We start from the raw sequence: 24,068 nt of genomic DNA, 5'->3' as shown, positions 1-24,068 counted from the left end.
ATGAACACCTACAGTTACTCTTTGCCCTGCATCACCGGGATGAGTCCCATCACCGAATAGGCAGATCTGCCTTTCACGTTTGAGAAGGCATAGAAGCAGCAAAAGCAGTTTTCTTAAGATGAGATGGTTTGGGGAGGCAGCGTTACCCACTTTAAGGAACTCTCTCCACATCTACGTGCAGTGGAACTCGCTAACTCCTGGGGTCTGAACAGCAGCAGCACCAGTGTTAGACAGTTGCACTTCATTTTTCTGTGAAAATATAATAGGGGCCAGAGAGAAAGTACAGTGGGTAAGGTGCTTGCCTTACACACAGCTGACACAGCGCCACATTAGGTCCACTCACCCCTGCCAGAAGTGATCCCTAAGCACAGAGCCACAAGTAAGCCTTGGGTACCACCAAGTATGGCCTCACAAACAAACTGACGGCAGTAGGGACGGGGATGTGGGTCAGTGGTAGGGCACATTTCATGCAGGTGTGAGCCCTGGGTTCAATTCCCAGCACTGCCAGAAAGAGACATTGTCATGTCTGTACGTAGCCCAGAGCTCCTGTCAACACATGCATGTTGCAGCAGGAGAGTCAGTTGGGAGAGCACCCCTTCCCCGACCACACCCACGCCAGCCACACGTGCCTGGAGCTCTAGCCTACGTGACAGCAGAGTCCCCCGAGGCTGGGAGAGGTCACTCTTCTGGCCTCTGCAAGAGATCAGGTGGGCTGGATGAGCCAGGTCAGAGCACCCGCTCGCTGGTCTCCCCGCGGCTGACTCTTGGCCTCTGTGTTTCCAGCCAGTGCGAGCGAAACCCCTGCCCCATGGACAGCAGACCGTGCCGCCACTTGCCCAAGACCGTCTCCTTCCATTACCTCTCCCTGCCCTCCAACCTGCAGACTCCCCTTACGCTCTTCCGCATGGCCACCACGGCCTCTGTGCCAGGCCGGCCTGGACCCAACAGCCTTCGATTTGGGATCGTGGGCGGGAACAGCCGCGGCCACTTCGTGATGCAGCGCTCGGACCGGCAGACGGGGGAGCTGATCCTCATCCAGCCCCTGGAAGGGCCGCAGACGCTGGAGGTGGACGTGGACATGTCCGAATACCTGGACCGCTCTTTCCAGACCAACCACATGTCAAAGGTCACCATCTTTGTGTCCCCTTATGACTTCTAAGGGTGCAGGGGGAGGGGAGATCCGGGCTCACTTCTCTTTGGCAGAGACCCAGCCGCCGGCACATCAGCCACAGACTCCCACCCTGTCCCCTGGCTCTGCCCACGCAGGCCTTAGAGCAGCTCCACAGGCTGTGCCACGGAGGGCACAGGGACAGCCACGGAACCCTGCTGCCACCATGACTTTCTCTGCTTGAGGGCCCTTCTCTTAGGTTGCACATGCGTTTCCTGGAAGATTTCTTGGTCGGGGGAACAGGCAGCCTCCCCAGATCCCACGTGAATGGCCTTGATGAGCACCAACGAGCCGGGGAGGCAAAAGCTCACGGTGAGGAGTCCGAGGTGATTTCTGGGTGACTCTAAGATGGAAACCCTCCCAGATGGTCACAAGGTGGCAAGTGTTCTGGCCACGTGCAGGAGGAAGCCACAGCTGCACACACATGGCATAGGGAGGTGGTGGTTCTCTTGCCACGAGCCAGTGTGGTTTGCAGCCGTGCCCTGTCTGCCTTCTCATCGGGGAGCCAGTTCAGGGGGCCAAGTTCCCCCATACAGGTCTTTCTGGACCTGCAGGCCACATTAAAGCACTGCTCCTGCCTGAAGTGACTCCTCTTTGAGGGACCTTCTCTCAAAGTGTCACTGGTACTGTGAGCAGAGAATGAAGGCTGGTCTCCCCTGCCCCTCAGGCCTGACTCCGAGCAGCGGTCCTGCTCCCAGGCTGTGACCCCTCGTGATGAACGGGTCAGCGAGAACTTCAGAGGTGACTCCAGAATTATCCCAGGCACCGGGCTTGGCCAATGGGAGAGAGGCATGGTAGTGGCACACACCTGACTTGCCCTTGGCTCCAGGACCACCTACTTCTGAGGAACCAGTCAAGGGGTGATACCCTCTAGCTGTCAGAAGAGAAAAAATTGCTGGGCTAGGAGTGTGGTATACTAGCATCCGGGGCACCTTTCAAGACCAAGGTAGAAAGCCAGCCAAGGGGCCAGGGAGACAGCGCCCAGAGGCAGAGCACAGGCTTTGCCTGTGCAGGGCCTTCAGTTCCAGCCCTAGCACTGTATGACCCCTGGATCACCGTCCAGTGTGGATCTGACGATGCTCCAGGCCACCTGGCCTGGGCACTGGACTTTCAGATCTAAAACACTGGGAGTGGCCCTGGGCTTCCCCTGCATCCCAGCACTGCCTGTGATCCTGATTTTAAAAAAAGACCAATTCTTTGGGGCCAGATGGTAATACAATGGGCAGTGTGCTTGCCTCAGACCTGGTTGACCTGGGTTCGATCCCCAGCACCCCGTAGGGTACCCCAAGCACTGCCAGGAGTGATCCCTGAACACAGAGCCGGGAGCAAGTCCTAAGCACCACCGGGTGTGGCCTAAAACCGTATGTTAAAAACAAAAACTTCTCTCTCTACCTTGGTATGAGATGGGAGCAGAAAAAATGTGCCTTTACTTTGATAGACACCGCTATTAAGGTCGCTTCTGGGACTCCTGTCCTTTCATCAAAAAATCAGATATGGTCAAGAGGTAGTTGTTTTGTTGTTGTTGTTGTTTTCTTTTCTTTCTTTCTTTTTTTTTTTTTTGGTGTGGGGGGGTTCTCAGTCGGTGCTCAGGAGGCTTGAGGGACCATGGGTGATTCTTAGCCAATCAGAGCAGCAGCTAAAGGCAAAAGCCCAGGATGTAGTACTGCTCAAGGCCCGCAGTGCCAGAAATCCCTGGGTCACCCTGGCAGTGCTCAGGGGTCTCCAGGAGCACACCTGGGACTTGAGGGTGGGGTGGGGCTCCAGGGCTGCACCCAACTGTGGGGTCCCGTCCTGTCCAGCAGGGAGGACCCTTCGTGGGGCTAAGGAGGCGACGCAGCCAAACGAACAGACGCAGAGCCAGGAGGAAGAGGAGGGAGAGAGAGTTTATTCACTGCAGTTACAATACTTATACCTCTCTGCTGGGAGGGGGGTGGTATAGTATGCATGCTTGGACCCCCACAGGAACAGTAGTAGAATGTCGATCAGGCATGGCCGTTGGCTAGTGAGATAAATGGTGAAATGATAAGATCACAGGAATCCCAAGCAGCCTCCGCTTGACTAGATGATAAGAGCCAAGATCTGTAAGATGGCTCCCTACACCCAACAATGCTTGGGGGACTGCGAGGGGCTGAGGCTCTAACCTGAGTCACTCTAACTTCTCTATTTCCCAACCCCAAGAGGTAATCTGAAACTCTCTTGAGCAATTTCTCCAACAGAACAAGATCCTGCAAATCTGCTTTTCTGATTCCCAAGAGTTTATTGAAACTTTCCCATTAGCCTTTCCAAACAGTACTGCGATAGTAGTCCCCCATGCAGCGCCCTGAGTTTCTGAAAATAAAACGCCGTGTTTGTGTACTTTTTCCTGCTGTAGAACCATAGCAAATGAGTTGGGTTCTGCAGAACAGAAACCCTACCTACACTAGTAGATGATGGTGACTGGGATGCCAAACAGGTCCAGTCTACAGTGCTGATCTTCACCACCACCTCTGCCTCCCATTTATGAAATCCCACCCACAGCACCAACACTGTACATGTCGCTAGTTGAGATCTCTCCCCCAAATGAATCCTCAAGTGATCTCCTGTTCTGTAGATCACCTCTACTCCCCATTCTCTGGTGAAAACCAGCTTCTTCCTGCTTTTCCCATCTATGCTAGGTCAGAGCTTCAAGGCATTAACAGGTATTGATTGGCACCACTTTCCAGGTAATAGAGTTTTGTGTAAGGGACTTCTGAAACATTTTATTATGCCCAACTTGCAAACATAACAAAATTATCGAGAAGAGTCTCTTGAGCCCCATGTCTGAATTACCAGCTTTACAAATGAACATTCAGCCATAGTTTCATCTTGGGTCTTTCCCTACCCCATGATGACTTAGAAGCAGATCTTGTACTTTTGAGGTATCATTTCATCTGTAAATATTGCACACTTATCACTGATGCTAAGTAATTTTTTCCCCTTTTTTGGTCATACCCGGCAATGCACAGGGGCTATCCCGGCTCTGCACTCAGGAATCACTCCTGGCAGTGCTCAGGGGACCATATGGGATGCTGGGAATCGAACCCGGATTGGCTGTGTGCAAAGCAAATGCCATACCCACTGTGCTATTGCTCCAGTCCCCACTAAGTAATTTTTAAAATAAAAATATAGCTAGGACTGGGGATATGGCTCAATAGTAGAACATATACCTTAGTCAAGCACGTGATGCCTTGGTTCACTCCACACCCCCACTACTCACCTTTTCCCTTCCCACACTGCCTCCCCCTCTCCACCCCTGCACTACGAATACCTTCAAATAGTCATTGTTCAAATTTCTGTGTGGCTTATGACCAAGTGTTTGAATAAGGTCTATGTTGTTGGCTTTATTCAACTTGTTAAATATGCTCTAACTTGTTGGGGTGCCTTTTAAATCTTTCACCTGTGAAGTGTGAGTAGTTTTCATACTTTAGTAGCTTTTGGAATAATTGGTTATTAGAAGATGGGGTTACTGGGTCATTTGTCCCATAGAATTCCTTATAGTCTGGGTCTTCTCTGTGCATCTCCGTGATGTCTCTTAATGTACTCCTTGTCCTGAATATGTCTTACGTGCCAATAGTTAGCTCTAGAGATTTAATCAGAATTAAATTAGGTTCCTTTCTGCAGGACCACATCATTAGTGGTGAGCAGTCATTCCACTGGGAGCTAAATAATCTCTGGCTGCCTCTATTTTCTGACATTGACAGTCACTGATAATTCTTACATAAATTCATTACGTTTTTTAAAAATTAATTTTATTGAATCACCATGTGGGAAGTTACAAAGTTCTCAGGCTTATGTCTCAGTTATACAATGCTCAAACACCCGTCCTTTCACCAGTGCCCATATTCTACCACCAAAAAAAAAAGAGGAAAAAAAACAGTATACCTCCCACCGCCCCACCCTCACCTGCATAACTGATAAATTTCACTTCATTTTCTCTTTTACCTTGATTACATTCTATATTTCAACACAAAACTCACTATTGTTGTTGGAGTTTCAACACAGAACTCACTATTCTTGTTGGAGTTTATCCCCCAAGAATACGGCCCTATTGACAAGGAAACATTTGATAATTAGTTTTCCACTGATGAGAATGAAGAGATACAGAGTCGTGCAGCCACTACCGCGGCCGCGCGGTTAAGGATTTCTGTATTTTAATAATTAAATCCAGGGAGATTTAAGTTGAAAATTGCATCATTTCCCCTCCTGGGGCAGCATGGAGCAAGAGCTTATTTCACAGTCTGGAGACATGGCTGCAAGTACTTGCTGGGACCAGAAGTCATATAGCTGGCTCTGGATCCTGGTCGTTCAGCAGCAAAGGCGCTATGCAAAGGCATGGCCACCCGGGTCGAATCTCGGCGGAGCACGAGCCGGTACCGGCCCCGGCCCGAGACTGCCCAAGCATCCCGCTGTTTCAAGTTCAAAACACATTTTTTTTCCTGCGCCACCAAGTTCATACCTGTTTAAAAGTTCCATAATATGGCAGACACCATGCCGCTTCCTCCTGGAGGGAAGAAAAACCAAGGAAGAAGGATATTTCCCCCCTTAGCCGGCATGGGGCAAAACGTTAGTTCACAGTCTGGAGACATGGCTGCAAGTACTTGCTGGGACCAGAAGTAATATAGCTGGCTCTGGATCCTGGTCATTCACCAGCAAAGCGGCTGTGCAAAGGCATGGCCACCTGGGTCAAATCTCGGCCAAATTCATTACTTTTTAAGGGGCTGCAAATAATATTTGAGAGCTACTATTTCTTCATTTCTAAGCTGGCACACTTTATATATAAAGTGAAACTTCCTTTGATCAGTTATTTAGTATGGAAAAATCAGAAGAAATTCCTTTTTCCCCTTGGTCAGTTTTCAGGATGTCCAGTGAGAAATTCTACCTGGAGTGCAGTATGAACTTGGATTTTATACATATTTGATGGTATTCTCTATATTGTTGCTCAAAGGGGCTCATCTTCAGCATCAAGATAAGTTGATTCCTTGGAGCTGGAGAGATAGTACAGCAGATACGGTGCTTGCCTTGCCTGAAGCTGATCCAGGTATGATCCTGGGAATCTGATCCCTGAGTAATCAGATTCAGGACTAATACATGAGCACAGAGCCAGGAATAAGCTCCGAGCACTGCCAGGTGTGGCTGCCAAACAAAACAACAACAAAAATAAGATAGCCAATTTCCCTTTGACATGACATTAGTGGTCTCTGATAGCTTTTGTAGTACCTTGAATGGCATGATATTTCATCACCATCCTTTTTTTTTTTTTTTAATGTCTTAGTCCCTAAAGCTTTTCCCTCAGAGACCCTGGTTCCTGTGAGTAGGGAATGAGAATGCAAGACAGAGCTCTGGGGGCTAGAATGCTCACTGGCAATGGTTTGGTCATCAGTTTCTTTGTTTCAGTGAATAGATGTAAGAACTACGTACTTTAAAAAATGGTGGTTTTTTAACCAGAAAAATAACACTATATGAATTTATATGAACATTTCCCATTCAACTCAAAACCAGAGGGGTTTACATAATTCCTGTGATCACACATCTGATCTTTCATTCTGAGAACCTCCCTTTCAAAGTCACCAAGATAGTTGTCTGATATTTTTAAATAACATCTATACATTATTTTTATTCTTTTCCTCAGAAGAACGAGGTCAAATTTATCATAAAAAGTGATTACTGAAAATAATGAAATTTTCTCTTTTGCAATCCCTTTTGTCCTAAGGGTCCCAGCTGTATGGCTGTATAATCACATTAATTGTGTGTGTGTGCTTGTTTGTTCTGGTTTGTCAGGGACTGAGCCCAGAGCCTCAAAATGCAATGTAAGTATTCTACCACTGAGCTATGTCCCCAGTCCTCAAATGACTATTTTAAAATAACTTGAACTAATTCTTATCTCTGTGATTGTGCCCCAAACTTAAATCAGGGTTCTGATTATTCATTTTAAATTGCTTGTAAATTCTAGCAGTTTTTAAATTTGAATTTTGTGTTATAATTATATAAATTATTTACATTATTCCAAAGTCAAGTGCACAAAATAAGCTGTATCCAGAGAACTGCTATAATCCATTTCTCTTCACCCATTTTCTCCTTTGGCTGCAGATATTTTTTTCTATTTTACTTTTCCATTAAAAAACAAAAGAAAGACAAATGACCATTTCGTTTATGAGAAATGAAATGTAAATACTATTTCATCCTTGTCTGATTTTGCTTTGTTTCCTCTTCCTCAACATAATACTGCTTGGATGCGAGGAATCAGCCATAGAACCATACGGGCTAGTCAAAGGTATATATTCTCAGTCTCCATTCTGAACATATCACTGTCATCCCATTGCTCATCGATTTGCCCAAGCAGGCACCAGTAACATTTACACTGTGAGACGTGTTACTGTTCTGGCATATTGAATACACCACGGGACTTGCCATGCTCTGCCATGTGGGCGGGATACTCTCGGTAGCTTGCCCGGCTCTCTGAGAGAGACGGAGGAATCAAACCTGGGTTGGCCGCGTGCAAGGCAAACGCCCTACCCGCTGTGCTATCGCTCCAGCCCATTCTGAACATATACCATTGTTTAGTCAACCAGTCACTCTTGGTTGACATTTGTGTTCCTTTCCAGTCCCTTGCTATCAAAAATATTACAGCAGTTATATCACACAGCTTCCTGCCTCTGTATCTCTGGGGTCAGTTTTTCTTTTATAAGGGTTATGCCACTTCACCAGCCACATGAGCGTAAGAGAGCTCCTGCTATTGAAGAAGACCCCCAAAACTCCATGGTCCTCACACCTGTGCAACCACCCAATGCCCTCTGGGTGGGCAGAGTCCAGAATGGAGGGCTGTCGCCCAGCAAGCCCACAGCCCATCTGGACTTCTGAGCAGCCATCGACAACCAGCAGGCCAAGGTGAGAGGCTAGCCGGTTCAATCTTTGGCTGCTGAGAAAAGGACAGTTAACATGGATGTTGAATCACTCTGAAATCACCTTACATTTAAAATACAACACTTCCAACATTAACAAAGAAAAAGGAAAATAAAATAAAAATGTATCACTGCATGGTTACAGTCAACTTGGCGTACGGAAAAGGTGAGCATGTTCCCAATGCCATGAAGTCAGACTTGCCTGGGTCACTTTCCACTGACCACTGCCTTCACTTTCACCAAGCTCACACTCAAGAGATGGAGAGTGACAGTTCTTGACTGTCACTTTGGACATAGGTAGAACGATATGTTTATAAGCGGCATGGATCTTCCTGATTGCCCACCTGGCACTGTTCTAGTTACTGAGGGTACGGTGGATGGCCAGGCTGACAGATCTGAGTCCATGAAGCTTGCATTTAACACAAAAAAAGCATGGGGCCAGGAAGATAGCTCAAGCGGTGAAGGACATTCCCCAGGTGGCTATGGTGGCTCCCAAACACCACAAACTGGACCTGAGCAATGGACCATCAGGTGCTGTCTCCAGGCCAATTGTCTCTGGGAGGAAAACTTCCAGCTCCACCAAGCACAAAAGACTGTGGCCTCTATAAAAAGGAGAAAGGTATTGGGGTTGGAGAGAGCACAGCAAGCATGCACCCAACACAGGTTTGATCTCCAGCATCCATTATACACCCGAGCACTGCCAGGATGATCCCTGAGCACAGAGCCAGGAGTGAACTCTGAGCATTACCTGGTGAGGCTGCCAAACAAACAAACAAAAAGAACTTTTCCAGAAAAGCAGGAAAGAAGAGAGGACTTCAGACTTGGAGGGACATGGACCAGCGAGTCCTCAGGGAGTGAAGTTGTACAGTTGAGTAGATGGAGCCATGTGTAAAAATTGGCTATTCCTGGTTTCCGGGCTCTCGTGAAATCTTGCTTCCGGTTTGTGGGTTTTATTAGATAACCTGTGCCCTTTCGGTTCTCCATTGTTCACATTCTTGTGGGGATGTTCTTTTCAAACAATTGGTTCCTGCTTTGACAAGGTAGGAGATAAGATCTCCACATACATCACATGGCGGCACTTTTTTTTTTTTCATGCTCTGCTGAGCAGCAGAGGTCTGATATCCAGAACTGGGCCCTCAGAAATAACCGGGGGCTGCCCAAGTTACACTCAGCAGTGCTGGGGGAGGGTGCACAGTGCCGGGGATCAAATTCACGACTCGCACATGCTAGCTAGGCACGTGCAATACCACTTTAGCTCTCTTCCCAACCCGACAACGGGACTTATCAGAAGGGGGAGCATCAGGAGAAAGTGACTCAAAATGGTTCCTAAGCGGGAAACTCTGGTGAAGTATGCAAGTCCTATTCTTGCAGGAAGATTTCCAATAAAACCTTCGGCACAGCCACAAAATGTCAGCTAGGAGGCAAGTAATAATCTGTGTGAAAATTAGAACTAAAAAGCCAAAAGAATTTTCTGAATCTGACCAGCATCAAATGAAAAAATGACATTATAATTATGTTCTTTATCTGCTTGATCATTTTGCTTTGTTTTGGGGCTACACCTGGCAGTTCTCAGGGGTTAATCCTGGCTCTGCACTCCAGGATCACTCCTTGTGAGCTGGGGGACCATATGGGATGCTGGAGATGGAACCCATAAGTGCCCAACCCTCCCCCCTACTATCTTTTCTTGAATTTCTTTAAATGTGTTTCTTTACCGGGGAGGCCAGCTCTAAGGCTGTATCCCATGGTTCCTGTGCCAAGATTCACCTCAGATCTGCAGTGCACAAGTTCCCTGCCTGCCTGCCTGCCTGCCAAGTGACCAGTTTTTGTAGCTGAAGGTCTCTGCTCCCCAAACTCATTCGTCCAAGTTCCATCATAGGAAGCTGGTTCATTCCTTACCCTTTTCCTGGATCCTGCATATTAAGAAATGTCACTCTTCCTGTCCTTCACTTCACTTTCAGACAAGAGAGAGGGCCAGGTTGAGCAGAGAACAAACCTGCTTGCTGGACACAAGAACTTTACTCTCTAATGAGTACTTCAGGGCTGGATTTACCACCGCTGGGCAGTCTGTGTCCACGGGTCAGAGACAACTTTGCAGTTAACTGACCACATGTAGTAGATACAATACAGGCTATCCTAGACCATGGCTCCTGACAGAGTCAACAGGCCTACTTTATGCCCCTTGACTGTCAAGTCCCTTCCCACCTTGGCCCTTTGTATTCGCCCAGTCTTCTCCTGTCTCAGATCTCCTGCTGATATCAGCTCAAATGGCTCCGACTCTGAGAGGCTATGCCCAGGCACCCCCTCTAATACATCTATCTTCTCTAAAGTTCCTTTGATTACTCTGCTTTGTTTACTTTTCCTTAGAAATACCACTCTGGGCTGGAGAAATAATATAGCAGGTAGGGTGCCTGCCTTGCACATGTCTAATCTGGGTTCTATCCCCAGCATCCCATATGGTCCCCCAAACATTGTCAGGAATAAATTCTGAGTGCAGAGCCAGGAGCACCACTGGGTGTGGCCCCAAAACAAAAATAAAATAAAAATTACAAAAAATAAAAACATCACTCTCTAGGGCCAGAAAATAGCTCAAAAGGCGGGATTTCATGCTTTACATGTGGGAGGCCAGGAGTAATTCCCAGCACATGGTTCCCCAGCTCCCAAACACCAAACTCCCGTGGGAGCAATCCCTGAATAATGCACAGAAAGTTATCCCCAAGCACAAAACAAAAACAAAAACACCCACCAGAAAACTCACCACATAAAATTATCAGATGTTTGCCTTAGTTCCTCCCCCACCCCCCACCCCCGCCCGGCTCTCCTCATTTCTTGCTGCCCATCTTCTCTTCATTTCCTTTTCCACCCTCAAAAATTAAAACAAATAAAGGTGCCTGTTTTGCTCAGGTACCTTTCTTCTTTGACAGGAACTAATCTGTAACCACAAGATTCTTACCTTGAACTCCTAACCCCGCTTAAGAATGTGACTTTCTTTGAAGCTAGTCTTTGAAAAGAAAACTAAGTGAAAATGGGGTCATGAGGGCAGGCCTTAATTTAATCTGAGCTATGTCCTTATAAAAAGAGATTAGAACACACACAGCATGTGGAGATACAGGAAGAGAAGTCTCAGAAGCAATCACCTTGCGGACTCCCTGATATGCTTCCAAGTCTTCAGAACTGTGGGAATATAAAGTTCTGTTGTTTATCCCCTCAGTCATTGGCACTTTGTTACAGCCACCCCAGCAAACCAAACACAATCCTCATTCCAGCCTGTGTTTTAAGAGGAAGATGATCACTGCACCCCCCGCCCCCGCACCCCCTTCTAAGCTCCAAGACAACCAGTGATTCATCCTAGGCCAGGGAAAGCCAAGACCCAGATTAGCACCAGCCATGCATAGCATTTCCCTGGTGACAGCCACATATCCAGGGACTGTCCCTGGCAGAGTGATTTCAAGGTGTTCTGACTTCATTCTTTAAAAGAGCTCTTTCTTTTCCACTAAACAAGGAACTAGATCACAGTTGTTATAAGAAGCCATTTTGGGCTCTGAGACATGCCAAGATAGGAGAAAACTTGCTGGCAAAAGGCTGAGCCAAAGGAAATGAAGCAAGGGTCCGAGATGAAACAGGCCTGGGAACTTCCCAGCCTCCAGCCTTCCTGTTACATGACATAATGTGCTCCTGGTTTTCTCACTGGGGCTGAGATGAGTTCTTGCTGGTAGCCCAAAGCATCCTGGCTACAGCAGACTAGAACACCCGCTCTATGACTGGGCATGTACCCCCAGATGAACCCCTTGCCCTTTGGGTTTGGCTCAACAACCTTGAACAGGAAGACTGATACGAAAACAACCAGCATGGGTCACATCACTGCCGCCACCAACTTGTTTGGCTTTAGTCTGTGAAGTCTAGGGCCCTGAAGAAAGTGGATTGGGAAAGAATACCAGAAACAGAGATGGGACAGGAGGTCCTTGGATAGATGGAATTCTTAGTGGAAATGAAGGGACCACAGGCCAAATGACAGACAAACCACAAAATGAAAGTTGGCGTTTGTGACAGATGTTGGGGAATTTGGCCAAATCAACCCACCCACCTCTGTGCAAACATTCTCTGCCATTTAGTACAATGCCTCTAATTTTTAGCTCATGTTTCCTTTGCCATGCATTCCTCCCATCTCCTTTTATACTTTGTCCTCAAAAGAGAGACTTGCTCTGCTGCCACCTAAGAACACAAAGTTGAAACAGGAACAACTTTTCCAAGGGGACAACTTCAGAATGTGTGAACTCCATAAATCACATCCATTCGAACTAGACATATCAAACCATTTCAGCATGGATTTGTCTGTCCTGGCTTTACTCTGACACAAAATTACCAACTTTCCAGTGATTGTTTAGTGCCTACTAAGGTCATCCAACGATTTGTCTCAAAACCAATATAACGATTAACTCGACTCACTCAGGTCAAGTTTTCCCCAGAAAACTTGTGGTCTCTCGTGCAGCAAGTAATAAACCTCAAATAGGTTCCAGGGCATTGACTCCCAACTCAAGAAACCAGGGATCTCCCCCAGGGTCCCTGCCCCACTGGTTGGTTTATCCACCAACTGGTAACTGGTACTAGTCAAGAGCCCACATTTTAAAGGAGGAAAGAAGATGCCAAAGAAGACGCCTAGCACAGCACCCCCAAGCAAGACTCAACATCCCCACCTGTGCTGTTTCCTGGGGCAATCTCAACCACTTCAAAATGTCACCATTAAAGAAAAATTGGGTTTTTTGTTCTTTACTTATTCATTTTTTAATGCCTAAGATTTTTATATGCTTGTTCATGAGGGTAGAGGTGAGGGAGAGCACCGTTCATGTTTTTTTGACATCTAATTCTGAATTAATATTAAGAACATTTCACGTGCCCGATTCTTGCAAGGAACACAGTCTAAGACAAGGTAAGAGGGCTAGAATGATAGGACTGCGGGTAGGGTGTTTGCCTTGCACGTGGCCAACCTGGGATCGATTCCCAGCATCCCATGTGGTCCCCCAAGCATCACCAGGAGTAATTACTGAGTGCATGAGCCAGGAGTAACCCCTGTGCATCGCTGGGTGTGACCGCCCCCCAAAAAAGCAAAAAAAAGATGAGATGTTGAACATGCTTAGGCTGCTGCCAGATTATGGGCGGGATCGCTTTGAACAAGGGGTAGAGTGCTGCTGAGACTAAGTGAGGAGGGAAGGGCCTGCTATTCACCAGCTTCCCACTGACCACAGAGGAGCTGGGTGCCACTCAAGAAGTCAGAGGGCAAGCCAGTGAGACAGCAGGACCACACTCACTATAAACTCACTCACTGAGTCACAATACTGAACCTACTCCTACACCTTGACTTGATCTGGACTGTTTGGAACAGACCCTCACTGGCTCCTGGCTGGACTCTGAGACGCACTAATTCACAGGCCTTCCCGCAGCTCCCACACCCATTCCTGCTGAGAGCTCAGCAGAGCCGGGCCCCAGCAATGTCTAATCAGTCAGTTATCTTCTTGGTCCCAAACTGGTGAAAGGTATACTCTTTGACTGAATCGCCTTTTAGGCCCCTAGTAGATGGTGTAAAACCATCCCAGAAATCAAGGCCAGTCCTACCACTTTGCTTTTCGGCTACTGATTCAGTTGCAGTGCATATCCCGAAAAAAATCCAGCCCTCTCTGCTGAACTCTGGGCAGTGTAGTGGGGCAGTGCTAGGGTGGTTGGGGATGTGAGGGGCAGGCAGATGGTTTTTATTTGCTGAGGGGCTGCTCACATGGTTTCTCCAGCCTGGGGAAAACAAAACTATTCACAGCTGTACAAGGCCAGGCATTCAGCCTCTAAGACAACCAGGAATTCACTGTGACTAGGTTTTCTTCCTCCATGAGCTGAAATGACTGTGTTATGTGCATTTGGCTGAAAGAGGGCACTTCTGTTGATTTCAGGTTTACCAACCTGAGTAGAGCTACACAGGGAAGTTTAAATTGGCTTGCTGTCCACCGGCGTATGGACTGAAAAAGAGCTTGTGTGTCAGCAGATATGGGACTGAATCAAATTTGTTCAAGAAACCCAAGATTGAACAGCAATTTATATATTATTATGTAACAAATATACATGCCAAGCAACACATCCATGCCAAATAAACTTGGAAATACTTTTTCATAGGATTCAGTTGGGATACAAAACTCGTATTTATGCAAAACTTATGTGAATGGTAAATAATGCCTCTTCTGTGGAATTTCTATATATTTTTTTAAGTGTGGCTTAAAAAATTTGTAGCAGGAATGAAGGTCCCAAATCTTCAGGAATAAGGAACATGTACCTGGGCAGTCAGGCAAAAAATGGGAAAAAATAAAGGAAGAGATGAAATCCACCATCGCAAACACTTATAAAGTGCAGATATGGGGAACAGGTATTGTGATGGCAAACAATACTTGCAGGTGAACCCGAAGTTTCCACTCTGGACATAGCAACTAACCATCTCTGAAAAGTCACCAATCCCCCAAAGGAATGAGGCAAAACTATAACAAACAATTTTTCCATAATTCTGACAATCAAATGTTTGTTTACAAAAATTCAAATAGAAATGTTCACATGAAACAGTGAAATCTCAGTCGTGGTTCTTGTAGCTTTTCAGCCTGGCCTAATATCTTGCTCTGCCCAGTAGGCTTGAACATCAACAAGCCCAAAAACTCTGAAAATAAAACCTAGTACTTAGCAGTGCCAGAGTGGCTAGACCAGGTTTGGAGTGGGCCAGATAGATAGCAGAGCAGGTTAAATGCTTGTCTTGTATGTGGTCCACCCAGGTTCAATACCGGCATCCCATCTGGTCCCTCAAACCCTGCCAGGAGTGATCCTTGAGTGCAGAGCCAGAAGTGTCTTAAGGTCAACCAGGTGTGGTCAAAACAAACCAACCAATCAACCAAAGAACAAAACTGGAGTTCCTCCGAAGTTCCAGTCCCCAGACATTATGTATTAGGCTTTTATCTATATGGCACCCCACAGTCCATCTTTGGTGGACCAGACCGAAGAGCATGAAGCATATCCAGAACCCATATGTTGAATCATATAGATGACCTTCAACTAAAAGAATCTGGGCTTTAAAAAAACAGCTGAGGCTTGCTCTATCAGGCCCGTGTTCTTTCTGGGAACACATATGCCTCTTTCTCTCCCCTCATATCTTTCTCTGTAAATTTTGTTCAATAAAAACTATCTTGCTTCAATAACAAAATTAGTGGCTGATTTGCAGACTAGGGTGGGCACATATAAAAATGAGCCAGGATCAATGCTTCCAAATTTATTCAGGTAGTTGAGAGAATTCTCTCTGGCCCAGAATCCTGAATTTCTTTAGACTGTATGTGTTTTAAAGATACACATACAATCTTTGGAGCCAGAATGGGTAGAGGAGCCAGAATGGGTAGAGTGGGTAGGGCGATTGCCTTGCAGACCAATGACCCAGGTTTGATCCCCAGCACCCCATATAGTTCTCCAGGCATCACCAGGAAATAATATCTGAATGCAGAGCCAGGAGTAACACCCAAGCATTGCCAGGTATGGCCCCAAACCAAAACAAACCAAACAGATATAAAAAATTACATTCTCCAGGCAATATAACCCCCCTTTCACCATTTACTTATAAAAGGTTTAATGGCCCCTCTGGAACTCTGCCTCTCTGTGCAGCTGACCTGGCAGCTTTCAGCGCAGCGTTTTATCTTTCTCCCAGGCCGTAGTGTGTGTGTGGGGGGGGTGACTCCACGGACATGGCAGACGGCAGGCGGTGCCAGAGATTCCTGCTGCAGAGGGCTCGGGTCTCATCTGGTTTCTTTCTTTCCCAGGTCACGTGTGATGACTCTCTGCATGGAGTACTAGCGATTCCCTTTCTTGTTTCAGTGGGACTAGATTACAAGAATAACTTTGACTCATATTCCACACAGGACTTTAGCTAAGAAATTTCACCAACTTGGATATATGGTTAAGTAATAAAGCAAATTCGTGATGCTCTCCTTTTCTCCCAAAGCAAAACAACACAATGATATCAGCAGTTCACTGTAAATTCTAATCATTTCTAAAGTGCATATTTAGGATTTTGTTACTTATGGTAGGAAAAATTTGAATGTGAACACTAAGTGAAGGAATTCTGCATACTCCTGATAGGCACTGTACACAATTATGTGATCAGTTTGAGTCAAAGAGAAACATTACCATCCATATAGCTTAATTAAAAAATTCAGACCTTCAAGTTTTGAAACAGTATAACAGAAGAGTGTCCCATTTTATTTATGATAATGGAAAAATGGAAAAACACTTAAATGTCCAACAACTGGAAAACAATGACATAAGTCACAGAAGCAAAACACACCACAGAACTATGTGCCATCAATACGTCATGTCTGCTGTGCTCCAGGGAGGCCATTCATTGACAGGGCTCCAGCTTTGAATGTGTTAGGCCCTGGGTCTGAACCCAGGCATTGGCAAGAAAAAAAATTTTTAAATAATAAAACACAATGAAACATGATAAAACACAATAATAAAAACAATAAAACACAATCCATGTTTGAAAATAAAGATTGTGAAAATACTTGAAAAGCTCTAGCAGCAGATCCACTGTTTATTATTCTAATGTCTTCCCAGAGCAACCCAAGTTTTCTTTCCTCATGCACACTCACTCGGGCCAGAGCTCCGATCTCACTGGGCAAACTCAGTCAGCAGAGCTGTCCGCAATTACCACCACAAGCTGAAGTCAGCAGCCAGCAGCTCTTGTTCCAAAGGTGGCAGCACCTGGAGGGAGAAATTCCCTTTACTCTTATCCAGGCGACTCTCGACACATCATCACAGTGACACAAGGGGGCGTGTTAGAATAAGGAATTCTGTGAGCCACTCCAACACCAGCCTCCTGAATACGCAGAAACACTCATCTACACAAAGCAGAAGGAAACACAAGAACCCGTCAGCTACTGAATCTCAACCACTCTTCAAATCACCAGCCACAGAACATTGAAGGCACAAACTTCTATTTTTAAAAGCTGAATGAAACCACCTCATTTAGAAATATGATGAGGGGTTGTAGAGAGAGTACAAGGATTAAGGTAATTTCCTCGCATAAAGTGGACTCTGGTTTGATCCCTGGTACGGCACAGGATCCCCTGAGCCCTGCCAGGGGTGATCCCCGAGTGTAGAGTCAATAGGAAGCCCCGAGCAACCACTGGGGTGTGGGTCCAAACTCTCCCCCCACCGAAAGAAAGAAATACACTGACCTGAAATTCAGAAACTAAGACTATGAGCATAAAAATGCAAACTCGTATGACATATGAGCAAAAATTAGGGGATGAAAAATGCATAGCAGGGATTAATTATCACCACAAAGTTGAAAGGGCTCTAGAGATGAATATGAAGAGACTTAAGAGAGAGCTACCAAAGACAAAAGCTAGACCTTACTTTTTTCAAAATTAAAAAACAAAAGTAAACATAAAGTACATTACCATTTTTATAAAGCATGAATGACTAAACAAGTAACTAAACAAGTGTTGTCTGATCTAAGAAAAGATACAAGCAAAAATATCATCAAAAATGAAGACAGTATCACAAGAAAAATGTTACTGGAAATTTAGTAAGGGTTACTGGACAAAATGAAAAAAGAACAAAAGAATTTAAAAAATGATAAAAAGGTAACATTTACTAGCAACCCAAACAGAAAACACATCACAGACAGGGAAAGACTGCAAATCTAACAAAAATATAGCACTGTATAACACTGCCGTCCTGTTGTTCATCAATTTGCTTGAGTGGGCACCAGTAATATCTCCATTGTGAGACATTGTTACTGTTTTTCACATATGGAATACACCACTGGTAGCTTGCCAGGCTCTGCTGTGCAGGCGGGATACTCTTGGTAGCTTGCTGGGCTCTCTGAGAGGGACGGAGGAATCGAACTCAGGTTGGCCGCGTGCAAGGCAAACACCCTACCCGCTGTGCTGTTGCTCCAGCCCAACAATATATCCAGAGAAAAATATGAAACAACAGAAATCAAGTGTTCAATTATTCTAATAAATATAATTGGGCTTCATTCACTTACCACGAAAGAAAAAAAAAAGAGGGACTGGAGATATAGTACAACAGGCAAGGCCTTACAAGCAGCCAACCTGGGTTTGAGCCTTGGCACTCCACATGGTTCCTGAATCTGAACCTTGTTAGGAGTGCCTCCCCAAAACACCACAAAGAGTTTTAGTTTGGCTAAAAGAAGTTTTAGGGGGCCAGAGAAACAGTATAAGGCGGGTAGGGTGTTTGCCTTGCACATGGCCAACAAGGTTCAACTCCTGGCATCCCAGATGGTTCCCCAAGCCCATTAGAGTGAATTTCAAGAGTTCAAAGCCAGGGGTAACCCTTGAGCACTGCCAGGTTTTCTCCCCTACCCCCCCAGCCCCCGGAAAACAAAAAAGTGCTGGGAGGCAGAGCAAAGGATCCACATGCCCATGCCCTGGCTAGATCCCTGGCGCCACATCCACATCCCAGCACTGCCAGGTGTGGCTCCTATAACACAATCAAATCAGAAGCAAAGCTAAATACACTATTTAAGAATCATGCACATCAGATGTGTCTACAAAAAAAAAAAAAAAAAAAGCAGGGGATGAAAATATAAAAAGACAGTGACATGCCCAGAGAGAAGGAGGTCCATGAAGAGCCATGTAGAACTATCAAATATTTTATAAATCCTATTAGTGGGGTACAAGACAGACTTCTATTTGGAAAAACAGAAGAAGTCTTATGTTTCCATGTCAATTTCAAGAGATGTTTCAGAGGAGGTAAAAAATAAAATCAATGTGCTAATTCTAATTTTACCTTATTTTATTTTCATGATGACTTCTTATCCGAATCTAAAACCTAATATGAAAGAAAAAAATCATAGAATCTTTTATGCATGAATATCTAATAAATGTGCACAAACAAATAATTTTGGAGTGATTATAATAATATCAATCCTGGTAATCATCTAATGATAACTGACAGGAACTGAAAGCCCAAAACATTGCACATGTCATTTTTATCACCTCCATATTTCACACTAATAAATCAAACATTTCCTGACTTCTAAAACCCTTGGAATATCTACAACCAAAAGGTATTCAGACAGAAGTACCTTTCACTATTTTTTTTGTTTTGTTTTGGGGCCCCACTCAGTAACGCTCTGGGGTTACTCCTGGCTCTGCAGCAGAATTTACTCCTGGCATGCTCAGGTGACCATAAGGGATGTTTAAGATTGAACCTGTGTCAGCTGCATGCAAGGCAAGCACCCTACCCACTGTAGTATTTCCCTTACCCTCCTTTTACTTTTTAATATTTGTATACGCTCAAGGGAATTTCTACTACAAAATGGTATGAGTCTTTTATTTTCACTTTATATCTAAATTCAATTTTGAAGCAACCAGCTTCAATTATTGTATGGGAAATGAAAATAAAAACTACTATTTTTCTATTACCTTTTTTCACAGACTAAAAAGAACATTTGAGCAAAATATTTTTAAATTACTAATTGAGAATTCTCAATAATTCTAAAATACTTATCAGCCAATGATCCTTAACTTTCCAAGAATATAACAATAATAGTACTGCTGTATTTACTGCTTTCCTTCGTTCAGCTTAGTTATAAGATTGCTAACAACACTGGTTTTAATAATATTCCAATTCACATCAGCAATAAATATAAAATAATCTTTAAGCTACAAGGGAAAATATACAAATAAACAATGATTTTCTAAACTGAAAAAATTTCTTGGATAATCAATCTTAGTCTCTTCCATATTAACCTATGAAGAATTATCTTTTAGTTTTTCATGTTTTCACCTTAAGTTCAAATATATTCTTAAAACTGTACTTACTTTAGCCAACAGTTCTTGTGTTTCAGCAGTCAGTGGAGCATGAGAAAACTTGCAATACTCTCCCTGGTAACATTTTGCTCCTGTATGGTAAAACTTGCAAGGATATTCATGTATCCAAATGTTAAAGAAGAGAACAATTTTTATCTTTTTTTTCCTTTTTAGGTCACACCCTTCGATGCATAGGGGTTACTCCTGGCTCTGCACTCAGGAATTATTCCTGGCATGAGATGGCAGGGATTGAACTCAGGTTGGCTGCGTGCAAGGCAAATGCCCTACCCGCTGTACTATCGCTCTGGCCCAAAGAGAACAATTTTAACCCAATTAAAATTTTGTTTTTTTAAAAATATTGCTTTGTTTTCTTAAAGTGGCACTATGCAGTGCCCAGATTTCAACTGGGGTTGGCTATACGACAGGCAAGTGCCTCAAAACATTTACTATCTCTCTAGCCCCTAGGACTTTATTACTAGAATTCGCTACTTAAGTTGACTCACTAAAGAAGTTACACAAAAAGTCTAATTTTAAAATAATTCTTTAAGTTAAGAGTATTGGTCCTCACAGGTACTGTTTCACATCCAATCTTAAAAAAGACTACAAGCAAGTTTCCTTGATATAATAAAGGGATATTTAAGAAACGCAATTCCTGCAGATCAGGAAGTGACTAAATTTAGGGCCTGGGAGAAATCTGTGCATTTTAATATTTTAATCACTTAGATATGAGACTGGGCTTGGAGAATATAAGTTTGCCACAGCTGAACCACTTGTTCCACTCAAAATTTTACACATTTAGATTGTCAAAGTAAATGTTCATGAAAATCAAAGTTGTTGTATCTTGTGATAAAGGATATTATGCAAAAATAGACAGTTTTCACCTCTGGTACAATATCCTTGTACATAAAATTTACACATTTCCTTTTTCTTCTCTATCTCTGCATCATGATCAAATTTACACTGGTCTCCCTAGATCAAGAGAAGGAACAAGGAAAAGTCATTATTTCTTGAGTCATCACAATGCCTACTAAACTTTGTTAACAAGTAATTCCAAGAAAAAAGTCTTAGTTGCAGTTAACTCTATTTCTTTTTTTTTTTTACTTTTTTACAGTATCACTGTGAGAGCGACCCTTATAAAGCTGTTTATGATTAGATTTCAGTTTTACAGTATTCCAATACCCGTGCCTCCACCAGTATACATTTCCCAGCACCAGCGTCCCAGGTTCCTTCCCATGACCCCCCATTTAAATATATCATTGTAGCACTGTCATCCCGTTGCTCATCGATTTGATTTGCTCGAGTGGGCACCAGTAATGTCTTCATTGTGAGACTTGTTGTTACTGTTCTTGGCATAATGAACATGCCACAGGTAGCTTGCCAGGCTCTGCCGTGCGGGGGGATACTCTCGGTAGCTTGCCGGGCTCTCTCGAGGGGCAGAGGAATTGTACCCAGGTCGGCCATGTGCAAGGCAAATGCCCTACCACTGTGCTATCGCTCCAGCCCATTTAAATATATAAATATAAAAAGATATATATTTCTTTTTGGGCATTGTGGTTTACAATATTAATACTAAAAGGTTATCAAGAATATCCCTTTACCTAATTTTAACCCTCAGATCTTGTCTAGCATGATCAATCCCTGCTATTATTGTCATACTGGTCTCTTCTCTATCTTACCTAATCTCAGCCCAACATACACTTGTGGTTAGTTCTAACAACTGAAGGTCTAAATCTTAATGAGCTGTACTGATTCCTCTCCTCCCCTCCCCTCCTTTCTCCTTCTCTCTCTCTCGCACACACACTGACACACACACTTTGCTTTTTTAAACATAAAACAATACATGACTATAATTTTCTTGTTAAAAACTTTTCTGGAAGAAAGTAAGTCTTAAATGTCGAAGCATGTTTTTAGAGGATCTAATGGAAACAAGAGCTGGCCTTAATATATTTTTCTAATGTATATTTTTATGTACCTTAATACATTTTCTTTCAAGGAAATATTTACAAATTTGTTTTCCGTCACGTTCCACTGTATGTTGGTTGATAAATCCCTGGCTCATTCTCACTCGCTGCGGATTCTCCTTAGGTTTGCCATCCTTTAAGAATAAAAACAAGAAACTCAAAGTAGACACAGAAAATTATTTTAGGTCAGAGATACTCCAGCTACAAGTAGGGTGCTTTGCCAGAAACCCAAGCACGTATACGTGTCTAAGCACCGAAGTATACGCGTGTACCTGGTCCTGAGAGCCTTGCTTCCTTGGTAAAGCATTAGATCCTTTGTCCCCTGCACTACGCCGTTTCCGCTTCACTTTCTTCTGCTTCCCGTTCTTTTGAACAGCTTTAAGGTGGTTTTGATTCTTTTGTTGTACTGCTTAGAACAAGAAGGTTCATTTCAAGAGATGACACAAAAGCAGTTCTGCCGTAAGAATTAATATTCCAGGGGATGGAAATACAGTACAGTGAGTAGGTGCTCGCCTTGCATGTAGATAACCTGAGTTAAATCCCTGGAACCCCAGGTGGTCCCCCCAAGCATACCAGGAGTAATCCCGGAGTACAGAATTGGGAGTAAGCCCTGAGCCATGAACAGGTGTGGACCAAAACCAAAACAAACAAAAAACATAAACAAACAAGAAACCAACTCAATGATGGAAAAATTGAGTAAGAGACCGACAGTGCCTTTCCAGCAGGCCTGGGATAAAGAAACCAAAAGGGGGCCTGGAGAGAGAGGGCAGAGCTCAAGGAGCCTGTCTCGAGAGCAGCCGACCCCGTTTCAATCCCCAGCTCCACAGAGGGCCCTCTGAGCACTACCAGGATTGAGCCCTGGTAGCACAGAGCAGGAAAGAACCATCCAGCACAGACCTGGTGTGGCCCCCAAGTCCCACTTGGAAGACTTGCCTTCTCACCCACCACAATAATTAATTAATTAACTAATTAATTAATTAAAAAGCCACAGAGAAACCAAAAGGAAAATGAGTACTTCTAGGTTTCTGACTCATTTGCTACAAAGTAAAGAAGGAATTGTTGAAAAAAGAAAGCAGACTTCTGAGCTATAAGTCAGATGTCAGATCCTTCTGAAGTGCAGGCACACGGGAGGGAGGCACACGACCCAGGGAGGGTTCTAGCGTAGCACCTTACTAGGGGGAACTTGAAACATACAATGCCTGTCAGATCTAGTACTGTCATATTTTTCTCCACTGAAAAACATTTTACATAAAGGGCATCAGAAGACCTATTTCAAATAGAAAAACATTTAAAGAGAAAAACACAATAAAATGAGAGAATTAAGGATGCACAGCTGTCGTTTTCTCTCAAGACTGAGTTTATTTAGCAGGGTGGGGGAGGCTCCCAAGTGGCACTGAAGGTTCCAGGCTACCCCGGCAATACCTGGGGTAAGGTGGTGCCGGGAGGAAGCCAGGCACACGCTCCACCCCTCCAAGCTATCCCCCAACCCCCGGTTCCATTTTAGTAATTTGAAAACATGCTTTTATGCTCTCAGTCCACTCAGATTCTCAATGGTAATGAAGTCAACGCAGGGTAACAGCAGCAGGAACAGGCACACTTTGCCCTTCTGCCAAGCAGAGGCCAGGGACTTAGGATCTTCTATTCCCAAGTAGCCATGACACTTAGAACTCTCCTGGACTCCCCTAAGTGAGCGTTTCACACCGAGGGGCCACGTCAGTGTACTGGGTCTTCATCATGCAGCTCACATTGAACATCAAGCGCAAGTAAAAACCATCACTCTGAGACACAATGGAGACTTCCCTCCCTATTCACACATGGACACTATGATTAGTTCTCTAGATCAGCTTTTCTCAACCATGGGGCACCGTAGATAGTTCCACAGGAGACCACAGGTAAAAGTCACATAAATGGATGGCCACGGCATGAGGCTAGAGGGCTGACCGGAAGAAAACCAGATCAGCAGGGGGTCATGGTGTGAAAAACAGTCGAGAAACTCAACTTGCAAGTGATAGAACAGATGGTAGGATCCTTGCCTTGCACACGGCCAACCCGGGTTCTAATTGTAACATCCCACATAGTCCCCCAGAGTCCTCAAGGACTGTTCCCTGAGCACAATACCGAAGTAAGCCCTGAGGGTGACAGGGTGTGCCCCCCAAAACAAGAAATCCTGTGA

General features: G+C 44.6%; 2 protein-coding genes across 8 annotated transcripts in view; one reads left to right on the top strand and one right to left on the bottom strand.

Annotated features, from left to right (window-relative positions):
• Positions 1 to 2,606, top strand: part of FBLN7 (fibulin 7) — a 35,162-nt gene extending 32,556 nt beyond the window's left edge. Inside the window, exon 8 of the mRNA XM_055122890.1 lies at positions 784 to 2,606. Within this exon, the coding sequence (XP_054978865.1) occupies positions 784 to 1,159 (376 nt within the window). The 3' untranslated portion in view covers positions 1,160 to 2,606. The remainder of the gene's footprint in view (positions 1 to 783) is intronic.
• ZC3H8 (zinc finger CCCH-type containing 8) overlaps positions 1 to 24,068 on the bottom strand; it is a 49,350-nt gene that overhangs the window by 15,848 nt on the left and 9,434 nt on the right. The window contains exons 4-10 of one of the 7 annotated variants that reach the window (XR_008627405.1): positions 22,168 to 22,304; positions 21,907 to 22,029; positions 20,792 to 20,903; positions 19,947 to 20,056; positions 18,910 to 18,951; positions 16,740 to 16,988; positions 5,047 to 6,319 (exon numbers count right to left, since the gene is read on the bottom strand). Coding sequence is in view for 3 of the 7 variants with exons in the window: in XM_055122892.1 (XP_054978867.1) it covers positions 18,922 to 18,951; positions 19,947 to 20,056; positions 20,792 to 20,903; positions 21,907 to 22,029; positions 22,168 to 22,304 (512 nt within the window). In the remaining 4 variants the exon portion in view is untranslated. Of the gene's footprint in view, positions 1 to 5,046; positions 6,320 to 6,352; positions 9,500 to 16,008; positions 16,989 to 18,909; positions 18,952 to 19,946; positions 20,057 to 20,791; positions 20,904 to 21,906; positions 22,030 to 22,167; positions 22,305 to 24,068 lie in introns of those variants that run through there. The other 6 variants (XR_008627407.1, XR_008627404.1, XR_008627406.1 and 3 more) reach the window with 6 other exon arrangements.

This window comes from Sorex araneus, chromosome X (genome assembly GCF_027595985.1).
Source record: "Sorex araneus isolate mSorAra2 chromosome X, mSorAra2.pri, whole genome shotgun sequence".
Taxonomy (NCBI): domain Eukaryota; kingdom Metazoa; phylum Chordata; class Mammalia; order Eulipotyphla; family Soricidae; genus Sorex; species Sorex araneus.
This window is presented reverse-complemented; position numbering and strand designations above follow the sequence as displayed.